Source organism: Candoia aspera, chromosome 3 (assembly GCF_035149785.1).
Source record: "Candoia aspera isolate rCanAsp1 chromosome 3, rCanAsp1.hap2, whole genome shotgun sequence".
Lineage (NCBI taxonomy): Eukaryota > Metazoa > Chordata > Lepidosauria > Squamata > Boidae > Candoia > Candoia aspera.
This window is the reverse complement of record NC_086155.1, coordinates 187489693-187509965: the sequence shown is the minus strand read 5'-3', so window position 1 is coordinate 187509965 and position 20273 is coordinate 187489693. Positions and strand designations below refer to the sequence as shown.

Sequence of the window (20273 nt, the reverse complement as noted above, 5' to 3'; positions counted from 1 at the left end):
CAAAAGGTCATTCGGGGTCCGGGTGAGCTAGGATTGGCTCCGCTGTGAACAGCACTTTCAGCCTGTCAAACACAGTTTGACAGGCGGGAGTCCAATTAAGTACGGCCCCCGGGTTTTTAACCTTGCACGTTTCCCCGACACCCTTGGTCTTAAGTAGATCGGTTAATGGTAGGGCTATTTCCGCGACCCCCCTCGCAAAGGACCTATAGAAATTCGCGAACCCAAGGAAGCTTTGAAGCTGGCGCCTGGTGCGTGGGCATTCCCAGCTCAAAACTGCCTGGACCTTCGCGGGGTCCATTTCTATGCCTTTGTCAGAGATTCTGTACCCTAGGTAGTCCAAGCGCGATTTGTGGAATTCGCACTTGGACAGCTTAGTGTAGAGTTTGGCTTTTCGTAGTTTAGTGAGGACTTGCCTCACCAACCTTTTGTGTTCCCTCTGCATCCTCGTGTAGATGAGGACATCATCCAGGTACACCAGCACGCCCTTGAATAGGTGTTCATGCAGCACCTCGTTTATGAGTTGCATGAAGACCCCCAGAGCCCCCGCAAGGCCGAATGGCAGTACCTTATATTGGAAGGAGCCCAAGGGACAGTTGAATGCCATTTTCCACTCGTCTCCTTCCCTGATGCGGATTCTGTAATATGCTTCGCGGAGGTCAAGTTTGGAAAACACCCTACCCTTTGACAGGTGTGCTAGCATGTCCTTTACAAGGGGTAGTGGGTATTTATTGGATAGGGAAGCAGAATTTAATCCGCAGTAATCAGTGCATAATCTTAGGGTGCCGTCCTTCTTTTCTCGAAATAGGACGGGTGCTCCAACCGGCGAGTTCGCTGGTTCTATGAAGCCCCTGGAAAGGTTTTTATCCAAGAATTCCCGCAGCGCCGCTAAGTCTCTCTGGGTCATGGGGTAGATCTTGGGTTTGGGTAATGGGACGTCTGGGAGCAGCTCAATTGTGCAGTCCGTCTTGCGGTGGGGGGGTAATTGGTCCGCCTCCTCTTCTCCGAAGACATCTGCAAAGTCTGCATATTGCTCTGGCAGTCCTTCTGGGAGGGGGGTCGTTGTTGTGGATGACGGCTTCTGCCCTCCCCACTGTCGGAGTAGATGGTTTGTCCGGTGTTGGTGCCTGGTAGACCCCGTCTTTGAACGTGATGGAGCGTGTCCTCCAGTCGATGTGTGGGTTATTGCGTGTTAGCCATGGGATCCCCAACACTATTATGGGTTTCCCTATCTGGGTCACCACAAAGTTTATTGATTCCTTGTGGGTGCCCATTGTCAGGGTGACCATTTCGGTCCTCTGGGTGGCCGGTCTCCCCCCCGCTGTAGAACCGCCTAGTTGGTGGAATGCCAGCGGTTTAGGGAGGGGGGCACAGGGCAGTTTGAGTGTGGTGACAATGTTCGGGTGGATCAGATTTCTGGAGCACCCAGAATCCACCATAGCTTTTGCCGCAATGACTCTGGGGCCGTAAGCGAGTTTGATTGTCCCTGCCAGGATGGAGCAGTCGTCACTCAGCCTGGGGTTGTTGCACCCCTTCTTCACCACCTGCCCAGCGGCGCTGCTTAGAGCAGGTGGGGAGCGTTTTCCGCCAGCTGTTCTTGGGCGTCGATCACGTCCCCTGCGAGGTAGGCGTCCGCGTCCTTGTCCGGGGTTGCTAATGCTCCTGTCAGCCGTCTGGGGGGGGGGGTTGGGTGGTTTGTGCGGCGTCTTCGGTGTGGGTCTGGGCGGGCGATCCGTTGCTCTGTTTGTGAAGCAATCTGCCGCTCGGTGGCCCGTTTTCCCGCACTTGGTGCACTCTCCGCGGGCAAGCCTCCGTTGTTGGTCTGTGTGCCAGGTTGGCCCCATCTGGGGGACTGGTCCTCTTGTGCTGGGCAGGATTTTGTCTTCTGCAGTTGCGAGCAGGAACGTGCGCTGCGCGTGCTCTGCTTTACCGGCTAGACAAATCCACCCGTGAAGGGAGGCTGGGTCGTCCCTGTAGAGTGCCCATTGAAGCACCTCCCGGTTGAGGCCATGCTTGAACATGTCGATCAGGGTGGCCTCAGACCATTCCGTGATTTTGCCTGCGAGGACCCTGAACTCAAGGGCATAGTCGGCCACCGTTTTTCTTCCCTGGCGCAGTGCTTGAAGTGTGCACTTGGCCCTTTCCTTTGCCAGGGGGTCCTCAAAGTAATGCTTCAACTTGACAAGGAAATCATGGAAATCGGCCAAGGCTGGGGCTCCAGACTTGGACATCTGCACGTACCAGTCCGCAGCCCTGTCTTGGAGCTTGGTGGCCACCGCCGAGATTTTGGCGGCTTCTGTGTTGAAGCAATGGCCGTATTGGGCCATGTAGTCCCTCGCGTTAGTTAAAAAGAAGGACAGTTTCGTGGGGTTCCCGTCAAATTGTATGGGGAAGTCTTTTGCGAACATCCCGTGTTGCGGGTCCCCAACCCGTGAGTGTTGAAGGATGGCTCCCACTGGCCTGGGGGCGCGAATCTCTGCGGTAGAGTCTCGAGCTTGGCCCCGCCCGCTCGGGGTTGTAGACGGGGTGGGTATGTTGCCCCGGTCCCCTCTTACCCCCTGTGTTGCCTCAGTCTTGGAGTGCTCGCTGACGATTGTTGCCAGGGACTGGAGCATGTGTTCCAGGTCTCGTACCTTGGCTTTCAGAGTCGTGTCCTCATCTGCCGCTGGCGGGGACAGGAGCAGGTACTCAAGGTATCGTACTCTGGCTTCTAGAGCCGTGACCCTGTCTGGCGTGCCCTGGTCATCTGACGTCGGTGCTGCCAGATGCTGTCCAGTACGTAGTCTTGCGCCTTCCTGCTTGGGTGTTTCGGGGTAGCGGAGCCTCCAGCTGGGGTAGGGTGTTCCCGTCCAGGATCCTGCTCCGTCGGCCCAAGCGAGGAGTTGTTGGTCCCTGACCTCGTCTTCCGTCGGGGTTCTCCCATCTGGGTTGGGGCTCCAGGTCTGGAACTGGGGAGCGGTGTGGGCAGGGAGGGTGTCTGCGTCTCCTGTGGGGTACGCCGCCTCCAGCCGCCATCGGGTCGCCTCTGCCTCTTGCGGGCCGTCCTTCACGCCTCTGGTGCGAAGTGCTGGCTCCATCACTGTCCCCGATTCCATTTCTTGCCAGTTGGTCTCTCCCGCGGAAAAAGTTTTCGTCCGGTGGAGCTTGGCGATTTTTGGTTTGGTGACTCTCAGCTTTATGTCAGGCTCTGCCTGCTACCCAGTAAAACACAGACGCTAGTGTAGACTTTAGGTTCTGGTTTTATTAGAGTATAGAATGCATGCCTTAGGAAAAGCTGAGAGTGAGTGGAGCGCGCCCGAATGGGATTTAAATAGCCCGCGCCGGTCAGCGCTCCACCCCTCCTTCGAGTGTACCCCGAGCCCCGTTGCCGGTAGGTGAGGGGTCGAGCAGCCCCTCCTGTGCCTTGGGTGTCTCCTTAATTGTTTTTCTCCGGCCGGTGATGGGTCATTGCCGGGCGATCCGGTTCGTAAGCTTTCTGACAGCTCGGGTGTGCCTCGTGGTCGGGTGTTGTCAATTACTTCTCTTGCAACATTGTATCTCTTCCTTCCGTGCCTCTGGCTAGGATCGATACTTTGTTGCCAGCACCTGTTGCTTGCTTTTGTTAGTTGGTTGCCTTATCCCTTAATCCGCCCGGTGCTCATTTCTTTGTATTGTTATGTGAGCCGTTGTGATGTTACAAGCATTGCAACGGTGATCATGACACTTATACTTTTTACCTCAGATGACAAAATGTCTGGGGCATTAACTTTCCTTTCTGAAGCTCCCATGGTTGATGCTGCTAAATCTCATCTCGTGATTCGTCCTGAAATTTTGGGTTTGGGCAGAGTTTAATGTACAAATCCATCAACTGTGTTTTATAAAGTATTCATTTCTTCTTTAATTTTATTGATCACAATGCTTCTATGCCATTTCAATTGTGCGACTCTAAAATTCATACAGGACTTTATAATAATTCAAAATTGTCAAATAACAACTACTTAAAGGGCTGTAACAAGGAAGAGGGTGTGGATTTATGCTCCATAATGTCCTGGGGTAGAACAAGAAGCAGTGGGTGGAAGCTTTACAGAGAGAGATCCAAACTCAAAATAAGAAGAAATTTCCTGACTGTGAGAGCTATTAAGCAGAGGAAACAACCTACTTCCTGGAGTCATTGATGCGTCATCACTGGAGATTTTCAAACAGATGTTGGACAACCATTTACCTGGGGTGGACTGAGGATTCCTACCTTGGACAGGGAGTTAGTCTAGAAGACATCCAAGGTCCTTTCCAAACCTGTGATTCTATGGTTCTATAATTCTGTACTTCAGAGGAACACTGCAAAGGCAAAAGCTGCAGGGTAATTTGGTGGGAAATCAAGTCCTGCCTTGTCTATTAGCTTCTGGAATTCCTCCAGTCTCCTTTAGGCAAGGTGTCATGGCTTCCTGTTAACAGGTCCCCATCCTTCATTCTGAGGGTCTTTCCCCTCACATTGTTTTAGCTCTTGTTTTAGCCACCCCACCCCACCTCACCCCCACCCAACCCCCACCCCCCAGCAAACACAAACACAAGGGAAAAAGCAGAAGAGTGCCAGCTACTTCCCTTTTTTGCATATTCCCATTGGGCAGCTGGAGGAAATCCTGGCTGGGACACCAGTGCAACAACCCAAGATCAGTGCCAGAATTGTGACTGTGTGGAGGTTTTTCTTAGTCTCTGTTTTAGAGTTCTAGGACAGATAGTGGGAAATAGCTTGGATTGCTTGTTAAAATCTATTTGCTCCAACTTTAATATGCTTGTTCCCAATCTTGGAAAGACAGCTGCTTTTCTATGCCCCATCTAAGATAGAAGACTATTCACTAGTTTGAGAGGACGTCCTAAATGATTGCACCCATATTATGGAACATCTTGACCCACAAAGTTAGATGGTGTCTTCCCTGGCTGTTTTTCGCATTGCTGGATATGAATATTGTTTATTCCAACAAGCACTTGTTATATGGTAGAAAATATTTGTTATGTTTTGTTTTTAAATATTGACTCTGTGTGCTGTTCTTGGTTGTTTTGTTAAAATTGTTTTTAAGTAATTGTAAGCAGTCCTCCGTGGTGCTTTTATGCAAAAGTATATAGATGCCTTATTAAATAATGGTGCTATGTAGTGTTTCAGATCCAATTCCCAAAAGTGCTTTGTAGCTGACAGGAGCACAACTGTTGTGCTGGTCTGCAACTCTTTAAAGAAACTCCATAGCCTCAATAAATACAATTAAATCACCATATATTTATTCATCATAATAAGTAGTCCCTGAAAGTATTCACTTTTTGATATTGTGGTAATTTTAAAAAATGTGACATAACACTCCCTTTCTTTTTTTTAAGTTCTAATTATTTCACATAAATAAAATAAAATAGTTTTTACTAGGGATGTGTGAAGTTCAATTTGGGAAATCAATTCAGTCAACTCTCTGAATCAGATTGACAGATTAAACAGAACTGTTGAATCAGGTCAATGATCTCAACTAAATCAGTTATTCCAATTGGATCAGAACTAATCCATGCACCTTTAGTTCCTGCATAAATTAAACTGAATTTAAGTTTCTCAGGGTTTAGAACATTTACTGTTATTCTCCAAGAATTTTATACATAGTAAGAGTCAAAAATTAGTCTGAGCATGTAGGCTGAAACCAGGTTTTATATAGAGATTTTGTTCAAATCAGTTGCTTTGACAATCTATTTTTTTTAAAAAATATTCCTGCAGCCTAGTAGTTTCTATGTGGTCTTCAAAGTGGCATGACATTTACTCACACTTTATAACTCACAGAGGGTGAACTACGTTGAATCATCATTTGGAACCTGGTTCTCAAATGTATTATTGTTTCATAGGGATTAGATCAGAGAAATTTAATTGATTCAGGAGTATTGCTGACAAGTGCCTCAATAGTCCTGGTAACATTGCTGAGGATCTTGCTAGGGAAATTGGCTGATTGGGATTTTCAGCTGTTAGGTCATTGCTTGCTGAGAGTGATGTGGTTTTGGATAATGTCTACATGTGAAGAGAAATTACAGACTTGAGAAGGACAAGCTAAGAACATTTTGTGGTGCTGGTTGTTTTCTCTGATGTAGCAGCCCTGTGTTCAACCTGTGTAGTTATAAATAAATGTCAGTATTTTAAAATATTGGTAGGACTGTACTGATCTTCTTCCAAAGGAAACAAAACCTCAGGAGAACTTTACCCTGGAACTTCTTACCAATCAGAAAATAAGCATAACAAGATACAATGATGACTTATAGTTGAGGTCTAGCTGATCTGAAGGTGCAGCAGAATGAGATGGCAGAGAAATATGTTAAAATGGATTTTACTACTAGACCACCCACAGTGGCATTTTTCTAAAACTACTTCTGTATTTTTTTAAAAAATCTTTCCATGTAACTATAGTATCTGACAGAAAGATTTTAATCTATCCTGCCCTATGCTCATGCTCCTTCCTTATACATTCATTCAGCCCAGAATAGTACCCTTACCTCTACTACTGCAGGATTTTGCTTCAAGTATAGACTATAATGTGTCAAGTATCGTTGTTTAAAATCATTGTGTCTGCAACAGTAAGTAAGATGTACTATCTGGAGCTCATTCACAAATACCCATAAAGCCATGAATGTTTGTGCATGAACAAGTCTTAGGATCAGGAAAGAAATCAATCTCTCTTGTTCGAGGGGGAAAAAAACAAAGAAGAAATCATTAGAAAAAAATAAGTAGGGAAGAAAGGAAAAATACTAGATTTTGCAGTTATTAGTTGCAATATCACAATATAAAACTAGAGGTAATTCAAATGACATTACAATATTTTTGATCATTTGTTTTCATTTTAACAGAACTTTATTGTACTGGATAATTGTTGAGCAACTAATCCTTTCTTTTTCATTTAACACAGTTCCTTTATGCCAATTATATTGCTCCTTCTGCTGCTATGGATATTGGAATACAACAGACTACAAAACATGAGATTTATAAAGGAATTGATCCACCATTTGAAGATCTTTTTGATCCAGCAGAAGAATATATCCTTACCCTTCTTTTGGTTCCATGGATGAAGATGGTAGAAGAAGACCGAGAAACATATGGAAAGGTAATCTATGAACACATGAAGTCTACTGCTGGATTCTGTAACCATATCCTGGCTACTGTCTTGATTTTCCTGGCTGTGATTAAGCCTCTGTTTCAGCATCTCTCTTGTTTGACTGTAGTCCATTCCCACCATCATCTAGGGAGAGAGTCCACCCTGCAGCATTTTTTCACTCTGGCTTCAGCTCCCAAGATACATGGAAAAGAGCTACCATTGTTAAAGGGCCAGGTCTTATGATGAAAGATTTAGATTTAACCAAAAGTTAAATATCTCTTTTCACGTTCCATACAATAAGCTGGTGCATGCCACTTGGAATTCATCATCTCTTGGAACTATTTTCAGGATTGTGGAAGGAGATTGACCAAACGTAGCAACCCCCATATTGCCACAAAATCCTCTGCTCACGGGTAAAAAGAGTGGCATTAGCAATTTTTATTTAAGGCTTATTGTTGTGCCATTAAACAAAACAAGGTGATACAAGGTATTAGAAGGTAATTTACAGGTACATACAGTAGTTCTGCAAAATAAAACAATATTACTAGCCATCATTACACACCCCAGCTTGTATTTCCAACAAAGTATTTAGGATGCTTTTTTCCAACAGCAAGTGCAAAGGAGGCGATATTAGCAATTACATCTTCCTTTTTGCCAGCAAGTAGAGAGTTGCAGTAAGCAGCTTATTTTTTCAACTGCTTAATTATAACCATTTGAAAGTTAGGTCTTGGTAAATGTTGCAGTCTTCCTGTTCAGAGATCAATCAGCCTTTCTGTCCAAGTATGACAATCCATTCTTTCATCTTCCTTTTCCAGTTCTCTGGCTGCTGAGCATGCTCACTCCAAACTGGTGTAAGTTTTGAATTTTTTCCTCCTTAGGTTTTTAGTTGTCGGCTTTCCTTTGTAATCGTGCAAACTGTAGCATTTCCACAAACATGCTGATACCTCTGCCATAGTTTGGTGCTCCCATTTTATTTATTATTCATTTATCAACATTATTTGCATCTCAGATTTCTAGAATCAAATCCTACCAAGGTAGCTTACAAATAATATCAAAAATTGTTAATAATGTTTCAATAAAGATTATTTGCCTATAATCCCAATAAGCACTCTTTACCTACATTCACTATCAGAAGTTGCAATGTTCTTTTTAGTGTTTCTAGCATCTCTCTAATAAACAAACAAGCAAACAAACAAACCACTGGTTAGTCTATATTAAATAAACTGGTGAATTGTAATGATTGCCTATTCAAAATCACTATCAGACTCATACAAGGCTTTCATGGATATCTGATTTAATAATGAATAGTATGCAGGATCACAAGCAAAGCTGAGAATAGTAAAAGCATGGGATTTCTCTCAGTAAAAACCCAAGCAGTGTCCAGTCCCTCCCCCCAGAGTCAGTACAATTCCATTCTCTGCAGGTGCCCCTAACGGTTCCTGCCGGTCTGCGGGAAATGTCCTTGACCAGTCAAGATAACCCAAACATGCATGCTTCCTTCCTCGCATCACAGCCTGGTACAAGGAGCAGGAGCAGCCCCCTCCTGTAAAGCAACTTGTGTCAGCACCGGCATGGCATGGGAACATGTTACGATGTTTTCCAGGAACATTGGAACAGGGACCATGACATGAGTTTATGATAAAGTTTCTTTTTAATGCAAATTGCTACCTATCACTTAGCATGCACACACCACTAGTGACTTTGCCACATTCTCTTTTAAAATGATGGGATACTTGGTCCTTATTGAGATGCACACAATCCCTTTTGCTTTAGCTGTTTCAGCAAATATTCTTGAATCATCTGGTCTGGGGGAAACGCAACATGCAGAGATATGCCTTCTAAACATCTGTCTTGTTTCTGGCAAGTGTGCTTCCTTTCTACCCACTGTCCTTGGCAGCTTTCCTCTCCTACCCCTTCATCTCTCTTTCTGTAGTGTGTACTGGGTGGATGACGTAAGATATTATTTTTATTAGGTGGAGCTGGTGGAAGAAACTCGACAGCTGGACTCGGTGTACTTTAAAAAGCTGCAGGCTTTGCACACAGAGGGCATTTCCAAGAAGGATGAGGTAAGGGCAAGCACCTATTAACAAAGACAACATCCTTATTTTTGCCTCGTATTTAGAGCTTAACGCCATGCGCTTCTCAGTGACAGCAAATCTACTTTTTGAGAAACCAACAAAGCTTTTACACAGTGCAATTCTACATTACAAACTTCCAATGGACAGACTTTTAGTCCATACTAGCAAATTGCTGCATGGCTTCAAAATTATAATGAGTGTTTCATGAGAAATGGCTTACCATGCAAACCAACAATATTCATCCTGCTGCTATTAATATTACTAATACTATTACTACTAATATAGATAAGATAGTGGAAGATTTGGGACAATAAACATACAACCCAAAGATAGAGGGAAAATACTATCTGATTAACAACTGAAATGTAAATGAGTATTCATTTCTTTCTATGAATTTGGGGGAATTAATATTCATTGCAGACAGCTGGTGACTCACCCAAAAAGCTCAAACATCCAGCTTTAGATTAAAAGTGTTGTGAGAAAGGAATTTAGGTCTCACTAGATTTTATTGGCATCTTACTTGTACAGCCAAAATGCTACATTCATTACTCTTTCTCACATAAGTACTAATATAGCATCAACCAGTTAACTTCTTTCACACAACAGTCCAGAAAACTCATGCTGAATATTAATATTTTTAATATTACTGAATATTAAAAACCATAAGAAACCATGGCTGTTCCCCTTTTAATGGCAATAAGGAAATAGTTATACTGTTAAATCATATCCTAAGGCAGACTTCTGGAAGCTCTCAGCATATTGAACTTCAACCCTCATAATTCCCAGCAAATGTAACCAAACAAGCCCATTGCAAGGAGGACAATGGAACAGAACACACCAGTCTCCTTTAAGAAAAGTGCCTTGAATCATGATGTTACAATATGGCTCTTTTTCAAAGTTTAAATTTGGCTCTGTAATAGTGCTCTAGAAAACATACTTGTAATATGCAGATCACCTTCTAGAAGTCCTACCCCCATTTTTCTAGCTATATCTGCTACTGTGACCTAGATCCATATACTGTATTGAGAGGGACAATACAATATCTTCTCTTGAGCCATGAGATAATATGTCTTTAAAAATGCCAGCAATTGTCATGGTGCCAATACTACATGATGGTGGTGATAATGATATAAGAAATAAATAAATTACTTTTTTGTTCTTTTCTTTTATATAGACACACACACATACACCCTAGTTTTTGTAGTCAGCTTATATTATTCATCTTCACAATCAGAAAACATTGATAGCAAATGTTTTTCTTCTCCCTTCCCTCAATGATTCACTCATATATAAAGCCATCTAGTACTGACAAGAGATTATATAGCCATTATCATTAATCAAATACACCCAGTCACAGATCTTGATGCATAGAGGTGCCTTTTAATCCTTGATCCTGAAATACAATTACATGGAAGTACATAAAGGAAAGAAGTGCATACATATCTTCACGAGTCAAGAAACCAGGAGGTATGAGTTTATTATCTTGTACAACTCTTTCATAGGCTTCAGCGGTTGAAGAACAGCAGACTGATTCTCTTACAATCATAGAAACCTTTGCTCAAGGCTTTTCTGAAGATTTTGAATCATACGCCATTGCTAAATTGCTTAGCAACAGGCTGGATTTGGAACAATTCCGTATCTTTCTTGAGGGGCAATCAGCAAGGTATTTCTCCTGTTGTAGAGTAGCCCTGTTATGAACTCCAATTTCCCTAGAAAAGTTTATAATTTCTGTATCTTATCTCACTGATATGACAATGAAAAGGTAATTTAAATCTCTTCACTGCTTGGTGGATTTTGAACAGCTAATGTATTTAAAGAATGAGATGTGTATGAATGCCAAGGACTCATATATGCCCCAATCAAATCCCAACTTTAAAAAACGTGTTTTGGCTCCAGGCACGTATTGGAATTTTTGCTATACTCCAGCCTCTGTTTTTGTCATTTCCATCTGCTGATTAAGGATATGATACTCATACCTGCGGATATACTTTCTCCTTGTTCATTTATCCAGCACCAAAAAGTAAAAGGGAATATAAGACAAGTACAGGGCTGATGCAAGAAACTTTGCTGTATCACACTTTTGCAGTATTCAGTTGAAAATATCTCTCTTTTACCGATTTTCCACAAGAAATCTGGAAAGGAGTCTCTCATTTAGTGCACTAAAGCTGTAAAGCCTACAATATTCAAGAGCTTTGCTATAGCAATCTAGCTATCTCTTGGATCCTTTTTTTCCCTCTTGGTTGTCTTGCTTTAAAGAATCTGTGTAACAAGGTCAACCCTAGAAGTGATCTTTATTAGGGATGTAGAAATTGACTCTCATTCAGTTTAAATCAATGTAACACTTCAGTTGGAAGTATTGGATTCTGTTTGGTTTTCCAAATCCTTCCTCTTCACATCTGACCATTTGATTCCACTTTCTAATGCAGTAGGAAAGTTGGCTCAATCCAGAGATATGCTGAACCGAATCTGTGAATCACAGTTTCACAAAGCTGTAATGTGTGCAATTAAGGCACATGACATTTTATAGATTAGATAAAATGGTTTCCAAGCTTAACTCACTGGGGATGAAGTAAGGAGTTTTAAAACCTGAATTCGGCTGGGATAGTAAATGGGATTTGTAAATAATTGGCCGAATACTTTCAAGGAAAAAAATCCCTGCTCTTTGTACTATATAACAAGTACTTCCTCAGTTCCAGCATGTACTGTAGAAACATAATGGTAGCTAGACTTTTGTATCTTATGGGCAACTGTAGTCCAATGTACTCATCACAGTTGTAGTGGCTATAAGCTTCTGTTTCCATTTAGGGAGCTGTTAATATATCCTTCCCAATGTGGCACCTTCCAGATGTGCTTGGCCATGCTGGATAGAAAATTCTTGGAATTGGAATACAACACATGAAGGTCACCCGGTTGGGAAGGTTGCTTTAATAGTCAACAGCTTTCCCTGTGGAGCAACAATACCAAAAGATTTTTTAATTGCCGTAGTAATAATTTTACATCTATTGTTGCAATTAAGTCAATGTCAACTCCTGGGCACTGCCCTTAGTTTTATTGGCCACAGTATAGAAGTGATTTGCTCTTGACCTCTTCCAGGACATCTTGCAGTTTCCAAGTCTAACCTATAGTCCTGGGTTTTCCTCACGGTCACCCATCCAAATATTAGCTACCCCCACCTACATTTTATCAGCTCACTGAAAATCAGGTAGGTGCTGCCCCTGTTGTAGCAATCTGTTTTTTATTCTCCTGTAACTTCGCCCTCTCAATAAGTGGCGGCTGAACAGCATGTGACCGACCTTATCCAGATTTGGAAGCTAAGCAGGAATCCCAGGTTAAATGGTTGGACGAGAAAGTTGGAAACCATCCCTGCAGAAGGCATGACAAATTTCTTCCATGTTATTGCCAAGGATACATAGATGCATCCATTAATCACTAGAAGTCAGCCTCCGTTTTATTTATTTATTTGTTAGATTTATATCCCGCCTTTCTTCCAAGAATTCAAGGTAGCTTACATGGGGATTTCCTTTCATTTTATAATACCACAAATTTGAAAAAGTGGACTAGTTCATAGAAGCTGATGACAACATAAGTGATCTAGTTTTATTATACTATGGAGCTTATTGGTGTTGTCAATTCACTGTTGTCCATCTTCATAGATCCTGTAAGTATGTGGAAGAATCACTTGGTCTGAGTGGTAAACTGCTTGTGGCATACAATAATTACTCAGTGCCATTCTATGCATGTTTATTCAGATTCAAGAATTTCACTTGGATATTTGCCTGAAGAAGTGTGCATAAGAATATAACCCACATAGCAGAACAGTGATTTCAGAGGATTGGCGATGGGGTAATTTAAGGTGAGAATAGGAACAATTTACTTGCTAGAGGCGTCCTGTTTTCATCTTCAGCCTAAAACAGTAAAAAAGAAAAAAGAAAAAAAGAAAAAAGAAAAACCTGTCCCTTCTGGTGATGTCAGTAGATGGTGACCATCCAAAAGGTTGGAAGCTGAGTTGCAGCTCCCATCTCCTCCAGTCTTGCCCGCCCTTGGTTTGAAGTAATATTTATGATGCTGTGATAAAAAATATTGCTTCCTTTGTAGCACAGACCTCATGTGTTGGCTAGACATTGAGCAGTTCAGGAGAACGTTACACAAAAATAAAATACTACGAGATGAAAAATCTAAAGACATTAAAAAGAAATATCTAAACAAGAAATATTTCTTTGGACCTGACAGCCCAGCTACAAAAGAAGAACAAGAGCAGGTAACTGGATGTTTTTAAAATGTTAGCAAAAGAGGCTGCTAATCCAGTCAGCTCTAACATCTTATGATTGCTGACTTCAGTGTTTAATACTTAGCTATATTTTTCCTGGTGGCCAATATGCATTGTGTTTTCATTTAATGTGATGCCCTTTAAACAAAACCAGGCTGCTGTGCGGAAGCTGCTTTTTCCAGGTGCAGTCCCACAGAAGCAGTGAATGACACCCATGCAGGTTAAGCAGTTACAAAGGAATTTTCCACACAATTAACATCTCTACAAAGAAAGAAACCTATATTTTATTTTACTGTTTTAGTCCTAACTAATTTCTTTTTTGTCTAATGATTATATATGACCTCCTGCATCAGAGCTGGTTTGCCTTTGAATACCAGTTGCTGGAAATGTTGCACTCCTATTTTTCCCATAAGCTGTATATCTGAGCCACTGGTCTGATCCAGCACAGCTAAACATTCTTCCACATAAATGGATGTTCCCATAGAATAGAGTTACTGTATTTGGGCTGCAAAATCCAGATGACCACTAGATGGCAGCAGAACAAGAATTTGGCATCCAGATATGGTGATTGAATTGACTATATGCCATCAAGTTGTTGTTGACTTGTAGCAACCACATAGATAGATTTTCTCCATGATGCTCTGTTCCTAACCTGGTCTTTCAGGTCTTCCAATGGTACACCCATCACCACTGAAACTAAGTCCATCCACCTTGCTGATGGTCATCCTCTTCTCTTTCCTTCCACCTTTCCCAGCATTAGACCCTTCTCCAAAGAGAAGGGTCTAATGCATGATGTCTTTGCATGATGTGTTCAAAGTAGGATAATTTGAGCCTGCCTTGATATGGTAGCTCTACCTTAGGACCTAAAACCTGTGCACTGAGTAACGTAGGACTTCTCATAAGCCTTCTGAAAAGATCAGTAATGTTGGACAAGCTTTTCCAAAAGATAGCTTGATCCCTATTCTCAATATATTATTTTAATACTTTTCTGTAGGGACGTTGAATGTGCATTCAGAGGTGTTTTCTGCAACAATGATTATCCCTTGTGAACTGATAGTCCACTTATACTTTGCAGAGGAATATGTTTAAGAGCTATATAAAAAAATGAAAAATTGATGAGAAAAAGCATTACACATCACTTCAAAATATTTTTAACTAGTCTGAAATCCTAGCATAAAAATAGCCTCGCTCAATTCAAAGTGAGGTCTTTCTGTGGGCTTTATGAGGTTATCAGATTTATTTAGCACCCTCTTTGTTGTGTTGTCTTGTACTTTTTACTTGCCTTTTAGCACCACAAATTTACCATTCTGTGAAACAGCAGCATTGTGACTTTTGTCCACCCCAGCAGCCATTATACCAGCCTTAACAATAACAATAACAAGTCTGCCTGAGGAACCACCTGTTCCTCAAAATGGAGGGCACGCATTACTTGGATAGACTTGGATAGACTTGGATAGACTTGGATAGGTAGTCCATAAAAACCCAGATTTATTCGGAATGTTGACATCCTGAAAGTAGTAGGGGAACTTCAACATCACACTGATCGTATGGCCTTTCTCAGCCCAGTGTGGGGCCCCAGGCATTACCTCGGGCAGCAGAGAAAAGCAGGTATAAGTGGGGTGCAGGTGAGCACGGCAGCCAGTCTTTCTGGGCATCAACACAGACCGTCCCAACTGTCAGTGCCTCGCTTAAAGGACTGAAAGCGAAGAAGCTGTGGCAGCTTCCCTTGGTTGCTCTGCCCCTCATTAAGGGCCTCATGTCAGCCCTGAGACACCATCCAACATTTTTGGAAGGCTTAAGGGGTGTGCCCAGTATGGGGAAAATATTTTGTTTCAAACTTCTTACTCTTAGGAAATTTTTCCTGACATCCAACCAAAATCTACTTCCATGTAATTTAAACTATTGTGTCTTGTCCTGCCTTGAAATCTCCATGCAGTCGTCTCTTTTCTAGGTTAAACATACCCAACATCTCTGTTGCTAATATTTTTTTTCCCTTTCTGGGCCTTTCATCATCTTGGTTGCTGTCCTTTGGATACACTCCAGTTAGTCAGTGTCTTTTCTAAAGGGCAGTGCCCAAAATTGCATATAATACCCTTACACTATGGTTCTCTTGCTGAAGCCTAGGATTGAATTTGTCCCCCCACCCAGAGCCACAACTATTGGGGGGCAAGCGGGGCATGTGCCCTGGGCGCCACGCTGGTGGGGTGCCAAAATGAGCGCTGGGGGGGTGCCAAAATGGGCGTGGAATCCATGTTTGCCCCGGGTGACACAGACCCTAGTTGCGGCCCTGCCCCCACCCCACTTCCAATGCTCACACTGTTGGTTCAGATTCACTTTGTGATCCAGCAAGACATCCAGATCCTTTTTATATATACAGCTGCCTAGTGTGCCACACCCCCTCATAAGATTTTGCCCTTGCCTCTATTGAAATGTGTCTTGCTGGTTTCTGCTCATTGTTCCAGCTTGTGAGTCTTGATATTGTCCTCTAAAATGTTTGCTATCTTCCCTATCTTTGTATAATTGGCAAAGTTAGTAATCCCTCATCTAACTCATTTATAAATTTGGGTGTGAACAGCACACCCTTCGAATGGAGCTCTGCCGCCTGCTGTTTGACACTTGCTTCCAGTTTTATCAGAAGCTACTGACATGCACTTGTTGGGTATGAGTGTTTAACCAGCAGGGTCTACACTGCCACTTGGATTAAAATGTGTCTCTATGTGGACAGTCTCCTTTCTCCCTGCTTCTTTGGCTTTTGGCTTCCCACCATTCCACACAGCAATAATGATAATCAAAACATCAATGTGATAATTTTCAGGAATTCTCAGGCCTTTCTCCCCTAAACATTAAAGAACATGAAACAATTTGGCAGGCATAAGGCAGATCTGGCAGGCAGAACCATTTATTGGAAAGTCTTTCTTGTACTTTTTCTGAACAATCCAACTCTACTAAAAAGACTTATTTTAATGAGAAATATGCATGGGCACAGCAAGAAGAAATAGGAAAGGGCAGAGATTTTTAAGAAGAATCTATTTGGGGGCATTGTATACAGTAGTGCTTTAGCACTTTATCTATATCCCAAACTATGGTGGTTTTTGTTACTGCTTGCTCTGTTTTTGTCTAATGCTTTTCTTGCCCTGATGTTTGAGGCCCCCAACCCAGCTTTATGTTGCGGTTTTCCTACTAACGATTAAGACTGCTATTGTACCTAATCATTTTGGCCGGGTGAAGAGGTTGTATTTGATTGTCTCCTTTCACGTGCTTGATGCAAATCGCCTGGGGGGGAGGAGGACCTGCCTGGACTTGTTTCTTACTTCCTCTTTTTTCTCTCTGCCGATATGTAGCCAAGCTAGGTAGCTCTGAATGAGAGCTAAGTCCTTTAAATATGTTTTGCTTTTTGTAAATAAATTATTTTTATAGAAATGCCTGGTATGTGACTTTTCTGATCTCTCCTGGGCTAAAGGCTTTCCCAGCATTCTGCAACAGGTTATGTGCCCAGTGAGCAACCCAGTAAAACCAAGAGAGATCAGCTCCACACCTCACGCACAATTTAAAGGCAGGTAGCAAAGACCTGTGAAGGTTTTCTTTGGAGCCGCCTGGAGTTTTTCCAGCAACTGCCGGTTGTAATGACACCGGTCTACAGGACAAAGAAGCTAGCTGAGGTGACTTGCAAAAGAAGGAAGAATCCATAGCTACCTCCCAGCCCTCAGCGATGCCTCTGGAGCGCCTATCAGAGACCAACTATTTGAATTGGGCCCTGAAGATGGAGATGAATCTTCGCAGAGAGAATCTTTGGCTGCCAATTGGTGAGCAAAACCCCCAAAATCCCAGTGCTGAATGGCTGAGACAGGATGAGCGGGCTAGAGCCACCATTATCTTGGGAGTTGAGGACAATCAGCTAGTCCACGTGCGAGGCATGCAGTCTGCAAAGCAACTTTGGGACACTTTGAGAGACTTATATGTAAAGGCAACAGCAGGGAGTAAAGTTGCTCTGACGAAAAAGCTGTATAGAGCCTACCTTGCAGAAGGAGAAAGCCTTCCTGAGCACCTGCATTTTATTCAGCAGCTGTTTGTTGAGTTGCAGGAGAGAGGAATGGAATTTACACCTCTCACAAAATCCTATATCCTCCTGTCCTCACTAAATACAACGTGGGACACGCTGATCTGTACCCTGGAGGCTATGCCTGAAGCAGACCTCACCCCATCGTATGTTACACAGCACTTACTCGCTGAATGGGAGAAGAGAGAGGAAAGATCCCCCCCCATCTCTTCTGGAAAGCTGCAATACCAGAAAATGAGGGAAAAGAAGGGAAAGGAATCTGAGGCCACAGCGCTAGCCAGCCAGCAATGCTTCACTTGTGGTTCAGCTGGACATTTGCAAAGAGACTGTGCCTTGAGACCCAAGAGTAGAAAGACAGAGAAGAAAAACACAAGGGCAACACAGAAGAAGGCTCTTCAGACAACCCAAATTGCACAGGTTGCTGAGAAGGGTAATTCTGATGTATGGGTGTTAGATTCTGGGGCCAATTGTCATTTATGTAATTGTAAAAGCTCTTTTGTGTCACTGTCTAAAACTGAAAGACAAAGTGTATCTTTGGCTGATGGGTCTGTGACCAAAATTATGGGACAAGGTGACTTGTATTTATCCTGCTTAGGAGAAACTGTAAAAGGTGTGTTGTATGTGCCAAATTTACAATCAAACCTTTTATCTGTAGCACAATTGGCTGCAACAGGGTATATCATAACATTTAAGAAAAATGGTTGTGAGATACAAAAAAATGGGAAATTGTGTGCTACTGGTATGTTAAAAGACTCCTTGTACATTGTGCAAAATGCAAGGAAGCCAAGCTGCAAGGCTGCAGTTGGCAACACTCCATATCATGACCAATGTGTACACCTGATGCACAGGAGATTTGGTCATGCTAATTTCAAGTATATAGCACAAATGCCACAGCTGTGTGCTGACCTAAAGATAAAACCCTGTGATAAATACTTAGATTGTGTAGTTTGCAAAGAATGCAAAACACTAAAAGCTCCTGTGAGTAAGCACAGTGACAGAGTTACAACTAGACCTTTGGAAATTGTACACTCTGACATTATTAGTCCTTTTGCTCCAAGTCTTGGACAAGCAAGGTATGCAATGACCATCATTGATGATTTCTCAAGATACACATTTATCTACATCTTAAAACATAAAGATGAGGCATTTGAGAAATTTAAAAGTTTTGTGACGTGGGCAAATGGAAAATTCCCTAGGCCTGTATCTGCACTCCAATGTGATAGAGGAGGAGAATACCTTTCTCACAAATTCAGAAGGTTCCTAGTGGAAAAAGGGAGAGAACAAATTCTTTCTAACCCTTACACCCCTCAGCAAAATGGTGTTGCTGAAAGAAAGGGCAGAACCTTGCAAAATGCGATGGAATGCATGTTAAAAGATTCACAATTATCTTTTAAGTACTGGGGAGAGGCCATATCTACTGCCACTTATGTACAAAACAGATTGTATAACTCTGTGATTCAGGACATTCCATTCCATTTGTTTTATGGAGTGAAACCAAAGGTAAACCATCTTAGAGTGTTTGGTAGCACTGCTTGGGTTCACATTCCAAAACAGCAGAGAAGGAAAGGAGGCCCCACAACAAAGAAAGCCATCTTTGTTGGCTATGAACAAAGCCAAAGGAGCTACAGGTTCATAATGGGAGAGAAATTAATAATTAGCAAAAGCGCTTCTTTTGCTGAACAAAACTGGGGGAGATTAAATTCTAGCTCTCCAGTTGAACTGACCACCACAAGAGAACAGCAAGGACTTGCTGATGGTGATCTTTTGCCTGATGAGGACATTAAACCAGAAAAGCAAACTGAAGATCTGTCTGATGAGACAGATGCTTCTCAGGAAAGTGATAGGAGTCAAAATTTAAGCCCTGTATTACCTCGCAGATCTCAGAGGAGTAATAAAGGCGTTCCTCCATCACGTTTTCAGGCTAAAACAGTAAAGGCTTTTCACATATTCACAGAACCTGAGTCTTTAGAACAAGTGAATGCTTTACCACCTGAGATTGCACAAAATTGGCATTCTGCCATGCAACAGGAATTAGCATCCTTGAAAGAAAATAAAACATGGAAACTGGTAAATCTACCTCCCAATGAACGCTGTCTGGGTTGTAGGTGGGTTTTCAAACTGAAAAGGGATGCTGATGGCAAAATCCAAAAATATAAAGCAAGGTTGGTTGCAAAAGGGTTCACTCAAAGGAAAGATTTAGACTTTGACAAGACTTTTGCACCAGTTACTAAAGGTGAATCAATTAGATTACTGTTAAAAGTTGCTGCACTAAAAGGAATGTCAGTTAACCACTATGACATTCAGACTGCATTTCTCTATGGTGATTTAGATCACAGATTATACATGCAGCAACCCCCTGGCTATGAAAAAGGGGAGAATCTAGTCTGTGAACTGCAGAAGTCAATCTATGGGTTAAAACAAGCTGCTAGATCCTGGAACCAAAAAGTAGATGAAAAACTGCAGAATTTTGGTTTTGAAAAAGGAAAAGCAGATCCCTGTGTATATATGAAGAAGGACAAACAAGGCTGTATGTATCTATGCATTTATGTTGATGATTTGCTGCTGTTCACATCAACAGAAAAACAAAGGCTTGATTTTGAAGCCTGCATGAAAAGCCATTTCATATTAAAAAGCCTTGGAGTTGTGACCAATTACCTAGGTTTGGAAGTACACAGGGAGAAGGATGGTAGCTTTCTGTTAAACCAATGTAGTAAAATTCAAAAGCTCCTAGAGTATTTTAATATGCAAGACTGTAAACCAGTCTCTACTCCGATGATAATAGATTTTCA

The 20273-nt window shown here is 42.3% G+C and overlaps 1 protein-coding gene across 1 annotated transcript in view; it reads left to right on the top strand.

Annotated features, from left to right (window-relative positions):
• RGS22 (regulator of G protein signaling 22) overlaps positions 1-20273 on the top strand; it is a 97011-nt gene that overhangs the window by 53848 nt on the left and 22890 nt on the right. Inside the window, exons 16-19 of the mRNA XM_063299551.1 lie at positions 6897-7091; positions 9056-9148; positions 10663-10823; positions 13256-13418. Of these exons, the coding sequence (XP_063155621.1) occupies positions 6897-7091; positions 9056-9148; positions 10663-10823; positions 13256-13418 (612 nt within the window). The remainder of the gene's footprint in view (positions 1-6896; positions 7092-9055; positions 9149-10662; positions 10824-13255; positions 13419-20273) is intronic.